The sequence below is a fragment of the Penicillium oxalicum genome, chromosome VI (assembly GCF_001723175.1).
Source record: "Penicillium oxalicum strain HP7-1 chromosome VI, whole genome shotgun sequence".
NCBI classification, from domain to species: domain Eukaryota; kingdom Fungi; phylum Ascomycota; class Eurotiomycetes; order Eurotiales; family Aspergillaceae; genus Penicillium; species Penicillium oxalicum.
This window is the reverse complement of record NC_064655.1, coordinates 741,046-754,681: the sequence shown is the minus strand read 5'-3', so window position 1 is coordinate 754,681 and position 13,636 is coordinate 741,046. Positions and strand designations below refer to the sequence as shown.

The 13,636-nt window shown below is 50.4% G+C and overlaps 3 protein-coding genes across 3 annotated transcripts; 1 reads left to right on the top strand and 2 right to left on the bottom strand.

Moving 5' to 3' along the window:
* Positions 1-364: 364 nt before the first annotated feature.
* Positions 365-3,856, top strand: POX_f07564 (uncharacterized protein; the record flags this gene model as incomplete). Its single annotated transcript, XM_050116359.1, has 2 exons — positions 365-715; positions 773-3,856. The coding sequence occupies 2 exons, from the start codon at positions 365-367 to the stop codon at positions 3,854-3,856; spliced, it is 3,435 nt and encodes a 1,144-aa protein (XP_049966498.1).
* Positions 3,857-6,426: 2,570 nt separating this feature from the next.
* On the bottom strand, positions 6,427-7,416 carry POX_f07563 (C2H2 finger domain transcription factor mtfA; the record flags this gene model as incomplete). The annotated part of the gene is made up of 2 exons (XM_050116358.1): positions 6,427-7,157; positions 7,239-7,416. 2 exons carry the CDS (start codon positions 7,414-7,416, stop codon positions 6,427-6,429), a joined length of 909 nt encoding a protein of 302 aa, XP_049966497.1.
* Positions 7,417-10,726: 3,310 nt separating this feature from the next.
* POX_f07562 (uncharacterized protein) lies at positions 10,727-11,002 on the bottom strand (the record flags this gene model as incomplete). The annotated part of the gene is made up of 2 exons (XM_050116357.1): positions 10,727-10,782; positions 10,864-11,002. 2 exons carry the CDS (start codon positions 11,000-11,002, stop codon positions 10,727-10,729), a joined length of 195 nt encoding a protein of 64 aa, XP_049966496.1.
* Between the last annotated feature and the right edge of the window lie 2,634 nt (positions 11,003-13,636).

Here is a 13,636-nt window from a genome sequence, read left to right as displayed (position 1 = left end):
TCATCTAGCATGTGAATTCCTAGCCTGTAGTCGTAGGATCTGAGACGAAAAGAAAGCTCTAGAGCCCATCACGAAATGAGGTTTCGAACCAGGGAAAAATATAAATCAAAAGAAAGATAAAAAAAAAAAATCAAGAGCAACAATTCCCGACGTCATCCCGTGAATGCAGCTGTTGAGAATCACATGTCACAGGGACCTGCGGGCCATGCAAAATGCCAGGACACGCTTCCACTTTAAGTCGTCAAGCAGCCAGTCAAGGCCCGAAATTAGATCGAATGACTCTCAGGATGCGAGTCTATCGTTTCCTCTGCTATATAACCACGCCTTGATGTACAATCTTTAATCTTCTGATGTGTCAAACATTATGCTGGTGACATCAATTGAACCCGACCCAAGTCCTCCACTCGAGCAACAAGTGCAGATACGCCCGGACACCAATGCAAGTCATGTACCTGCAACGTCCGGCAGTACCCTCTTACCTCGACCAGTTGCATCGCTAGTCTCACTGGTCGCTCAATCAACATCGCTGTCGTTGCGGGTTGGAACATTTTTCGGGGGAGTGGCTTTAGATGGAGCTCGTGCGACGACCTTGACAGGTCTGGAATTAGGCCGAGCAGTTATTGAAGGGGTCTTGACTCGAGCCGGGAGAGACGTTGCCGTCCGCAGTGGAGATGAACATGGTCGACAAGAGGTGGAGTCGCTCTTGGAACGAAGTGTACGCATCCTTGAGTACTATCATGCTAAAGGCAGGAAGCTGATTCTTTTCAAATAGCTGGGCATTCTTCATAATACCGTTACCTCGGCATCCTTTTTTGCTGCCGCTTCATTTCATTTCTCATCGACGACATTGGCGTCCGTTGCCAACTTTACCCAGGCGCTCTTATCTACTCTAGACGCGATCCTGGGATCTACCGAATCTTCGAGGGCGATTGCAGCTATCATTACACTCATTCGTCGTGAATTCCGCTCGGTCGACACTTCTGTGAGCAATGAGGATATCGGAGTGGGTGATCTCTTCCTGGGATCGGTAGGATTCGCACTCCTACAGCGATGGGGTAAGAAGAACACCGAGCGGAGAATTCGCCAAGATGGCGGTGACGAGGTCGTCTGGGACATGGTCATTCTCGACAGTGGCTTAAGAGCCGATGTAGTGGGAGCGCATCGAGTGCAATTCGAGGATGACATTGAACGCCAAACCCTTCGTGAAGGAAGTGCGTCATTCGCCATGCCGGAACACGATGAAGCATTTGAAGCCATACAGAGGCGTGCGAGCAACCCGGAGGATTTTCCTGGCTCTCTCCCATCCTTGGACAGTGGACAAGAAATCTCCGACGAGGAAATTCGGTCGCACATCATGAAACAATTACCATCAGGTTGCCGTGCGACAATTGAATCGGAACTACTTACGGCGCGCACCGTGACAGTGGACATTTTTGACGACGACATGACAGAGTTTGATGCTCCTCCGGGTACAACTATCATCGCGGAAAGATTCCACCATGATCAAGTGTACAACGCCGGAGCGCCAGTTAGTCAAAGACTTCCCAGACATACAATTGTCTTCCGGACCGCCTTCAACAAGTCTCAAAGCACAGAGCTACGCCCCCGTACGAACTCGCTCAATTCGGAACCAACTCACATACACAATCTCCCGTGTACTGCGACTAAGGAGCATGCATCAAACTTCACAGAAACCGCACGAGATGACCGAAAAGGCCCTCATATAACATCTCCGCTTGAAAATTCCACAGCTCGACAGAATCCTATCATCACAGAAGTTGACAAAGATCAGAGCCAGGAAATACTGTGTGATAAGGACCCATTTACAAGATTAGCAAAGAGAGCTAAATCAGAAACCTCTGTTACGACAAAGAGCCTTTCCATCAAGAAGTCGACCGTAAAAACTCCATCTGCTCGGAGTACGCCAGATCCGCTGCCCGGGGAGAGCTCAGAACGAGGTGCGAAAAATTTCCAAAAAATGAGAGTACTCTACTCCACGCACTTGAACCCAAGGCCAGGTCGAAACGAATCATATCATTCCCGGTCCATGGTGCCCACGCCTGATCAGGAATCAAGGAAAGCGCCCCATCCGCAGCCTGGTCAGTTAACCGCCAGTGATAAATACGCCTTCAAGGGCGACGGTTCTGATCATACCAGTGTTCCGCCTCGACACTTTGCTATGCGCGAGAGGAAACATGAAGTCCGGGCAAGCTACAGGGATAGCTTCTCGCATCGTCAAGCGGACACTCGCCCTGGGTCGCCGATAAATGCAAGGACACATGTTCGGAGCAGTAGCTCCTTGTCTTTGACAAAATTGGAGACTGATGGAAGACTCTCCGCGAATGATCATCGACCCAGCTCCTCAGCGACGTATGGGCGGTCACCATCATACACACCTAGTATGTACTCGATAGCAACAGCGGGGTCTGAATCATCACTTGTCCTGGCGCATCGGCCTCGTAAGAGTGTTTATGAAGATATGAGCACACTGCAGGCCTTACATCGGGATGGCCATGTACCGGGGATTTTTCCCGGTCGGCATTTCGTTCAGAATATCCGTCGTTTCTGTCGTTTCTCCTCTGCATCTTATGGTGCAAATGCGCTCAAGGTGATGGGAGCAACACAGAGCACAAAAGGCCTTCCTGCGTGTGAGTCGGATCGTCATGAGCATGATGCCTTTTCGGACTATGCCGGTCTGCCGTCCGCAACGATTCTACTTTCCTCCTTTGTTGATCCAGCTGGGGGGACGAATGCTGCTGGTGAGACTGAGAGTGGGTTCCCTCTCGTCCACTATCTCTCCATTGACCATGAGTCTAAAGCGCTCGTTCTGACCCTTCGCGGCACATGGGGCTTTGAAGACATTCTCACAGATATGACCTGCGATTATGACGACCTGGAATGGCAGGGTAAGAGCTGGAAAGTCCATAAAGGAATGCACGCCTCGGCCAAGCGGCTGCTCGAGGGGGGTGGTGGCCGTGTGATGACCACTTTGCGCGCTGCGCTGGAAGAATTTCAAGACTACGGTGTGGTTCTCTGTGGCCATTCTTTGGGGGGTGGTGTCGCGGCTTTGTTGGCGATTCTAATTTCAGAGCCCAGTGGCTCTCTCACAGGCACATCATTTGTGACGGCCTCGTACAAGCCATTCCCCCGGGCAAATCAAACTACCGATGACATCGAGTTGAGACAAAGAGTGCCTACTGCTTCAACGAGCGACGTCGTGCCCATCTATGACCTACCAACCGGGCGACCTATTCATGTCTACGCCTACGGACCGCCCGCTGTGATGTCCCCTTTCCTGAGAAGAGCCACGCGCGGGCTTATCACGACGATTGTGAACGGCTCTGACGTCGTTCCCTGTCTATCACTCGGAATTCTTCATGACATGCACGCTGTTGCGTCAATGTTCAAACGCGACGTCTCCGGCGCGAAATCACGCGTCCGTCAACGACTACACGAGAGCTTCCGCCAGAGCATCATGCACAAATTTTACGTCGATCAGCCTCCCCATGTCCTCCACGCTGGCAATGGCGTCGGCGAAGACTCGTGGGCGTGGGACACGCTCGGTCTCCTCCGGGATGAAATGCGTGCACCCAAGCTGGTGCCGCCCGGAGAAGTTTTTGTAGTTGAAACAACGCGCGTCCTGCAGAGGGAAGCGTTCACGGCAGCACCTGAATTTGGGAGAGACAGTTACCCGAGACTTGGAAGGCCGGCGACCCGTGTACAAATGCGATTCGTGCGTGATGTTGAGGGCTTTTTTGGAGAATTGAGGTTTGCCTCGGGGATGCTCAGTGATCACAACCCTGCGCGATATGAAACAAGTCTAGCGGCTTTGGCGAGAGGAGTACTCGACGAGTGACGAACCTTGAAGAGGTGTATTGGGGGGGGGTTAGATGCGGATTTGGACTGGACGGATGGATGATGATCTACGACAAGCATACGAACATGTATCCCCCTTGGATCTTTCCTGCTGTCCGATAGCGGTCTTCCGCTTTGGCAACCCAGTTTCATCATTGCGTCGATACATCCTCCTGTTTCGAACTTCTTTATGGACAACAACTGAGCTTCGACTAAAGGAAACCGGAGTTCTTCTCCTGCCAGGCGTCATCAGTGTCAATTGCGCAAATCGAAACATTGACCATGACAAAACATCTTTGCAAGCCACGGGCTCCTGAAACAGTTTCAACATATGGTTATTTTCCTCGACACGAACGACTCCGTCCTCGTTCCACTTGCGATGAAACTCTCCCGTTGAAAACATTGTCACAGTGGTTCGTTTCGAATCTTCATGTGGAGACCAGGATTTACCAAACTGGAAGATCGTCAAGCGTCAGCCCATTTTTTATTTCTCCATCAATCAAATTGCCTCGGCAATCCAACTTGAGCACACTGTACACTGTAACACCCCAGATAAATACGTACAAACCGTGCACACTGCGTGTACGATACAAGAGCCATTCTACTGAATTCATGTACAGGTAGCTTGAACCGAGACGAACTCTGATGTGGAGCAGGAGCACATCTATGTCGTTCTCATCCAAATTTAATTCCAAAGCTCCCCGTTGTAAGCCAACGCAGGGATCGTTGATGTCAATACGAAAATAGAAGGTGCTTCCGTTCCAAGCCGCCTCCTCCGACTTTTAGAGGGCGGTACATACTTCCAACCTTGTATTCGGGTACTTATGAACTCCATACATATACTGAGATGAAGTTCAAATATTACACCTACAATCAATTCTATATTCCATCTATCATCGACTCGGTTGTGTGTGCACATCAATTTTGCAGATCGCGCGCCCTGTGTCCCATCCATCTTGATTTGATCAGCCCCAATCCCATACAAGTGATTCTCTCAAGCCCCAATCCCATACAAGTGATTTTCTCAACCCCCACAAAAAGAAAAGGAACCCCCCCCCCTCTAAAAAAAAGAACGGAGTGTGGAACCCGTGTGATCTCCCCCCCCCCCGAACCACTCTTTCGTTGCTGATCAGTCTCCGGATTCTGCAGGTCCTTAACAATGATCCTCGGAGAACTGGGTCTCGGGCTCGAACTCGAACTTGTCTGAAGTGGGACGGGCACCTGACATACAGCACGTCCATTGAAACACAGGATCATCAATGTACGTGTGCTGCACTGTAGCAATTTCATCGATAGATCACCAGCTTCCAAATCTAGTAACTTGGTTAGACCTGATCCCTCCAGTTTTGGAGCGACAGGAGGAGTTCAGAGAGATTGCAATTTTTCCGAGATTTTTCCGAGAGAGAGAGTGTGTGTGTGTGTGGTTCTTTTTAAGACATTGGGAACTTAATCGAGTATGGAGCTCTTTGATGATTCTTGGAATAAGCATGGGCGCTGTACAAACGACATCGTAATATGGAGAAAGATGCCGGCGACTCGACAATTTTTCCAAGTCAAAAGGCCCCCCTTCAGAAAAACAAAACATACGCCTGGCTCTCTGTTGTGGTCGGGGCATGCTCAAGACTTATCTTTGGGAATCTTCACGAAGGTTCCCATAGGCAAGCTCGCGGATCGTGGTTTCGATCCACAGGAGTCGATGTTGGTACGGGTAAAGTCAAATATCGGTAGACAAAACGTTTCAAGTTTCGCTTCGCTCGAGAGAAAGTCAAAAGACACTTGACTTTTTTTTGATCTTCGAATCTATCGAGATGATGCGGGTGTCGGTACACCCAATTTTTTTCCCCCAAAAATCTAGGGAATGAAAAATCAATTCGTACATTTGTTGATTCGCGAAGATTGAACTGAGGGCGAGCCAGGTATGCTGAAGGCGGAATTTAGCTTATCCAGTCGACGACCGTCTGGATCCAAGGTTCTGGCTCCTTTTTTGTCTTCACCCAGAGACCGATTGAATTCAATTCAAAACCTTGTACTCCTCGAGAGATCGATGGGATTCTCCAGAACAGTTAAACAGAGCAGTGATATGGTCGACGATATCATAGGTGATGGCGACTGGGGCGGGACCACTCACCTGGAAGGGGCATCATAAACTGGCTGAATAGGATGGACCCATCAGACATACAGTGCAAAAGGTTAATGATCTATTTAGTTAATTACTGGTGAAGAAAAAAAATTGATCAGAGTCCGTTATTTCGTTATATTCAAGTCTCTTTGCGTGGCTTGCACGGCCGATCTAAATATATCCACCGCCAGGTTCCCCCGGCATGGGGGGGAAAGGCATAATAATGAACAAAAGAAAGTGCAAAGCCACAAAAAATCGTACATATTCAGGGTATCAAGGTAACCAAAATGCCATCAGCATCCACCGAGTTGGCAAAGCAAGCCCAGGTCTGACCAGAAAAAGGAGAAAGGGAAAAAAAAGGAAAAAGATGACAAAAGAGATCCGTTCAATACATAACATTTCCTGTGATGAGAATGGTTTGTGTTTTTTTTTGAAGGGGGTTTTTTGTTGTCTTAAGAGACCATGGCCTGCAGAGCTGCAGGGCGTCCCGAGTGGCAGCCTCGCTCATGGCGTTTCATGTTGCTGCGCACGGAGAATGCCTTGCCACAGCCGGGATGTGTGCAGTGGAATGGCTTCTCGCCGGTGTGGGAGTGGGAGTGGATGCGCAGGCTGGAAGGCCGAGAGAAGGCCTTGTGACAGGTGCGGCAGATATATCGGTCATGATTCTGCTGATAAGGCGCAGCACTGGTGGGAGGGAAGTAGTGGTGATGTTGATGAGGCCACGCAGGAGTCACGGGGGAGATCAAGCCCGAAGCATTCTGGGCGCTGACGGGGTGAGCGGGTGGTGTGGAGGCGGGAGTATTCGTGTTGATGACAGGTGGAGGACGCGAGTAGTAAAGTGGCGAGGTGGAAGGGTGGGTGGCTTCTACAGGCGAGGTGTAGGAGGAGTGAGAAGAGGTGGAAGAGACGCTGGGAGCGGGAGATGCGTAGGGACCATGCGAGTAATTTTGAGGGAGAGCATGGTGTGATTGAGAGCCGATCGAGCTGCCGTTGCTGGAGACCGACGAGCGGTGCGCATGTGGTGAAGGATGTCTGGGAGAGCTCATCTCCACGGGCGAGTGGACCGCACTACCATGGCGAGAGCCCGAGCCTGAACCAGGCCGGAGAGGTGGAGTGGGAGGCAGACAGATGGTATCGTAGCGAGCATCACGCTTTGAGATCGGGGAGCTCAGGCGTTGCCGTTCTGGTTGAATGGTCAGTGATCAGAACTCAAGTCGAGGTGAGAATGGGAGGGGGTAGAGAGTGTGTAACAAGGAGGACTCACTGGCTGAGTGCTGAGCTTCGTTGGCTCCTTCGAGCAATGATGAGATGGAGGGCAAGGCGCATTTCGGACGTTCCTCGGCAGGTGGTGAAAGAGGTGCTTGTCGTGATCGCTTGCCATATGTTTCACTGTATGACTTGGGCACCGGAGCGGCACCGTGAATCAGGCTGGCCAAATCCATTGTCGGACTAGATGCTTCGTCCGTTGGGATCGTTGAATTGTGCGGAATCAGTGTCGTCGAGTGATACAATTGGGACGTGAGATTTAGTCACGACCGATAAGGTGTGGGAAGGGGAGAGTTGTGAGAGGTGGAAGGTGGGATGAAAAGGAGTTTGAAATCGACGAATTTCCACATGAACGCACATGAGGGGGAGACACGAGGGGGTTTATACATTCTTCATCGTCCACCGGGGGAGGCGCCAGAGTGGAAGCGACTCCAGACGATCTGAGGCGACTACGGTCAGTCCCAGAACCAGGGACAACCCACCCGCCGAGCATCAGTGGCCACCAGCGTATCCACTTCCACCACATCCACGTCCACGTCCACGTCCACCTCCGTGATCCACTTCTTCCAGTCTTGTGGTATTATTTCATAATGATTCTTTCCGGAATTTCCATTAATTCGATTTTTTCTATACCCATTTCCTCCTCTTCCCCCCCCCCCCCCCCCCCCCCCACCCCTATTTCAACGAAAAAAAAGGACAGAATATTTTGATTTTTTATCCTTTTTGATCATTTTCCAAAGTATCGCCCCCAATTCCATTTGATGATTAAATGATTATTGATACGATAGTCAGGGCTCTGTGCTCACAGCTTGGTTAGTCCTCCCCCCCCCCCCCTCCACCCCATGTCACCGTTCCAAACTGCACCATTGCCCTCCCTCGTCCATGCCCAGATGGCTGGGTTTTCGCGTGGATGATCGCCCGCGGGCGATGCCGGTTAAGCCCCCCTCCGCTTTTCGACAAAGCCCTGGTATAGGAAGGAGAGCTGATTTGGGGATTCTGGATTTCTTTTTATTTCTCCCCCACTCGACTCCTTTGATTCATGCCTTTCGCGCTCATCTTTCCCTTTTCTCTTCGCTTTGCCGGTAGGTTGAATCCAGGACGGTACCGAGCAGTCCCATTGTGTGGATCGTGAAACATTCTGTGTGCAAACATGTCTCCGTGATAGTTCGAGACACCGGTCATGATTGCGGTCTTTTCTGCGCAGCTCACAGGAAGAGCACATACGTCTTGGGCCAACTCCCAACTCGCACACCTTGGGTCGAGCGTTTTTCAAAAATTGAGTGGTTCCCCCCATCTCTGCCTAGTCGAGGCTCAGAACCAGTCCGGCTGATGAGCTGGGTGTCCAGCAGTGCATCCAGACCTCAATCATTCGATCGAGCGATCCATCCGGCGTCAATTCTACAAGGGTCCCAAAGGCTGAAATCAAGCAAAAGGGCATAATCTTCTCCCAAAATGAAACGGAAATCGAAAAAAAAAAAGTAACAAAAAAAAAAAGAAAGGGCATTCACATCGATGACTGCTTGCCCGGGAGCGTACTTGACTTGCAATGTGCTCTCAACTCTGAGGTGAGACAGTCCGGCCCAAAGCTTATTTTGATTAGTGGTCTACTGGGGAGTGGAAGGTTTCAACCATGAGCGTTATTATACTTCGAGTCAGTCTCTCGGGTGGTGGGCCACATTGGGTATTTTCCTTTTATTTCACTTTCTCGTTTGGTTTGTATTTTCATAATTTATTGATTTTCTGATCTTGGCGCTTGGCTCTTTCCTTAGAGCTGCCCCTTTGGGAATTTCAAAATTTTTACTTTTTTTTGATTGGATCTCTTCGGACGGTCACTTTATTTAGATTTTTGGTCTCGGAGATTAACCCTGTGAGTGGAGCCGCTATGACGATTCTTCCACGCGAGCGATGACTCCACTTCCCATAGCGGTGCAATCACCTACAGAGTAAGTGGTCTCCCATCCACGCTATACTGGTACACTGGTACACTGGTACATGCATCTTGTACAGATGTAAATTCTCTCCTGTATTCCTGCTCGTACTGTACTGACTGCCGTGAGCCAGGGATCAGACATGATCTCACAAGGAGGCAACCGGGGTCACACTGACCATGCAGACATACATTCGCACGCACCAGCATTTTGACGTGTTATCGGACTTTGATGTTGGCTGGAAGATGATGTTAAAATGAGTTGATGGTTTTTCTATTTTTCTGTTTCCCGATGGTCCAGATTCAATCAATCAGAATCACTGTCCCGGTGTGCTGGACATCGGGATGAATGTTGCAAATGACGGCCATTGGAGAGTTTATCTTTGCTCTCTGGTCAAGCAAGACCGTTCTCGAAGGTGTACCTCATTTGTATGTGGCGTTGCCTTTTGAGATCGACCGTCTCGAGTCGAACCGATTGTGCCATGCGCACTACATCGTCGTGTACAATCTATGTACACAGACATAATGTGTGTGCCAGTGAGGTCTCACTCCACTTCTCTCCCCAAACTGCAATCAGATGTGAATATCCCCCCCCCCCCCCCCCCCCCCCCCCACCCCCCTTCTCTGTCTCTCTCTCAGATGGCACCGGGAGAGTAGGTCGAGTCTCAATTGTATTCTACGCTAAACTCCATCTGGGAGGCCGGAATGTGGCCGTCCACCTCGGTTACGGTTAGTGCAGATCCTGCTTACACCTGTCACATAAACAAACCCAAAAGCCCCATAAACGGCCGATCGCACCGAACCTGATCGGACGTCGATCCCTCGGGCTTATTGCTTTTCCCGCCCTTTCGTGCGTTCTTAGCGAGGGGTCTAGGGCGTCCCGACTCCCAACTGTCGGATTTGGGTCCTTTTTGATTTGATCATTTTGCCTTGGGGCTCAGGGCAGCGACCTTCCCTGTTGCATCTCTGGTGTAGTGCAGTAGATGATGCGGGTATGACTGAATTGTACTGCACATGCACACAACCCCCCTAGACGTTTGGATTTCAAGATGGCCCCCCCCCCCCTTGGCGTGCATCTGCCGACGGTCCATTTGACCGTGATCTACGCCATGCGCAGCCGAATCAACCCTCTCTCCAAAAGTACAGTTGCGCCGCCTCAGACCGTTCCGTGTCGACGTTCTGAGCTTCGTTCTTTTGTGACACCTCGAGACGGACATTGACATTTGGGGGTACACCTCCTTGTCTCCGAAATGGCAAGGTATCGAGTGTGAAAATCCCCAGATTCAGTGAAGATTTTCTCAGGAACTGTCGCGTGGCTCGATGGGTCCGCAATAAAGAGAGCTGAAACTACAGTGCATCCGTATCTTATTACTACCAAAAGATGGCAGTTTAGCCCTGGAGGGATCAGGAACTCCCGAACGGCTATCCATCCAGACTGGAACTTGCAAGAAAAGAAAAGAAAAAAAAAGAGGAAAAGGGTCGGATTTCTCGAGCTGAGAAGACAGATCTCCCAAAGAGGAAGGTACTAATCCTAGCATCGGGAGCTAAGCCCAAAATGGCTAGAACTCCGATGCACCCAGAACATCCCCTGCCGAGCTTGCTCGCCTGAACTCCACTGGGAAAACGTAATCCGAGTGTTAGTAACGAGGGCGCACGTCCTCTCCAGGCGACCGTGGGTGATGTCCGCTCTCTGAACCTGTATGCCCGTATGCATGTCCTTTGCCGGTGGCATGCAATGCGTTGCATGTGGTGCCCACCTGGGCTCTCGATGCTGCTTTAGCGCCCTTGATGTGCTGGCCAGCGATGTACATTCCGAATCTTGATGATGGGGCCATGATCATGATCTGTTGTAGGGATGGGATGTGTGGGGGGTGGGAGAGGAGGGAACTGGTCCGCTGACTTGGAACTGGCAAACAATAATTGGTCGCTTCGGCCAAGTCGAGATTTCCTGAGATCTACCATTGATCTCGATTGTCGAGATGCATTCCTTTCTCGTGTGCAGAATCTCACGCGATTCCCGTCACGGGAGGTATAGTGGGCCGTTAATGACTGACTTGGTTTGTTGAATATATCCAACCGACGAGCATGAAATGCCCCCTATCCTTCGAAGTGCGGCCTCTGAAGTGATCTTCACATTGGAACTCAAGGCTTCTGCCAGCCACCTACCAGGAGTTATCCTACGAATCGATTCATCCGGAAGGGTCGTATGACGGAGTGGCGCGGCTCCCGTGGTGCTCAGGTCGCCCCAGCATTCAGCGACTCAGCACGGATGGGCTCGCTTATGGAAACCTTAAACACTGGACAGTTCCGAGGCTTGCACCTTATTATTCGTGGTCAATCTGCGAGCCCTGAAATAATCTCCGTATGCCTGCATGCTTTTTGCTTTGCCTTTTTTTTGGGGGGTGCGTGGTCGAGAAAGTTTTGACTGAATTACGAGGTTGGCGGATCCGACCGGACGGAGAGGAGGATCATCTTTTTTTGGTTTTTGAAAAGTGATGCTGGGGACACTCTATGAGGTCGGAAGGAGTGCCCCAATGAGCTCTTCCCTCAAAAACAAATCATCATTGTAAATCGCCTTTAGAAAGCCAGAAGAAATTGTGTAGAGTAATAATGTGCACCACCACCTTCCTGTATGGTCAATGCACGGTCGGCGGGAGCGACGATCACCCAGAGAAGATCGTCTTGAGCGTACATCCCATATGCACAAGCCAATGCGAACCGATCTTCATACGCAGCGCGACCATCAGGTTCGACTCACCCTGGTGGGGAAAGGGGGCTGAAGGTAATAGGAGGATCTCAAAAGTTTGGAGCCTCGCATCCTGATGTCAACGAGGAAGGTGCCCAACCAAAGATAGTTCAATAGATGTGTAAAGAGAGCCTCCCCCAAAAAAGAGTCAACCTCCCCCCCCCCCCACCCCTCACGACTAAATTGTGGTCTGCCGATCAATGAAAGTGAACGATTTATATCCTCCCCTGTCCACATCCGTACATTGGGTTTGAATGGGGAAGGAAGATGGCACATACGGTCTCGAAATGCGAGAATTTGGAGTGCTCCTGAAGATCATTGTCCGGTCGAGGTTGCTGTTGACGCGGGACCTTCCAATTGCAACGATGATGGTCAAGTCCCGCGACCGAAACATGGCGCTAAGCCTATTCGAGGATGTCAAGATTGATCTGAGGGATCGGCGTTCTGGAACGAAAATCCAACCGTTGCCTTTTCCCACAGCCAAGGCTCCACGCGCCCAGAGCCCTGGACTGTCACTGGAACACTCCTCGAGAAGCATCCTTCTTGGAGAGCGATTGGATCGTGGAAAATGCAGTACACGACGGGAGAATAATATCTACATACACTACTAGAGGCGGGATCACCTCATATGCAGGCGGTGGTTTTATTGCGTGGTATGGAATTGTAGTCGATGTATATTGTACGGTATCACCAATCTGTTGCCCGCACTGGCTTTTTGAGACTGGTCCCATTGCGAATGAAACCACGATAACAGGACCCCTCGAGATGAGAAACGGGTGAGCTGATGGCGCTCGAAAAAGGACGGTACAGTACACATTCATCGCAGTGAGAATCCTGATCAAGTATACTTTCACAGTAATCTATTTCCATCTGGCATCTGCACCTTAGTACTAATTCAGTACTGCAGTGCTGACTGTTTTTTTTTTCGCTCTCCGTCACTAGCGATCAAGAATTGGCTATAGCTGGGTGGAGTTCTCTTAACTCCCGACCTCGTGGAAGCGAAGTCCCCACTCGGCCGAGCACGGCTTTTCCAGGATCGCTTGCTCCGTGCGTGTGGAAGAGATTGGCTGAACTGGGATGGCTGGATCCACCTTGGCAATGGGACCAAAAAAAAAGAAAGGTATGATGATGTACTGGCGTGGCTCAATACACATACACATACAGGACTGTATTTTGCCGCGCGGGGCTACAATTCAGAGAATCTGCATGCAACCATACATATTATGTACCATTCAGAACACACTTCCACCACTCTATTAATTTACCTCTATCAATGTGATGTTCGCCAGGTTTTTAGGAGTTGCGGCCAGCTTGCTCCTCCCAAGTCATGGACATCACATTCAGGCGGTCGTGGTTTTTGAGACAAGTGCCTTTTACGGTATCGACGAGTCTATTCAGTAGGATGACCCGTAATCCTCAACCCACGGAATCCGCTGGGCGGCAACGCCGAGGGTTTACCTGAAAGGACCATGACAGGAGGCAAAAATTTGGACCGCCCTCGAGAATGCACCTGTCGTCTCAACGACACTCTATTTCATACGGTCGAAGGAGTCAACAGAAATCAGACTTTTTGATTTCCTTTTAGAAAAAGAAAAAAAAAGTGAATCATCATCCGTGGGAGGAAGTGAAGAAGAGAAAGAGGACGAAAAGGGAGAGGAGGCGCTGTCCGGAAGCTTGTTACAGACCTCGATCCTTCAGCTCTCATTTCCCGTGTAATGTCTGG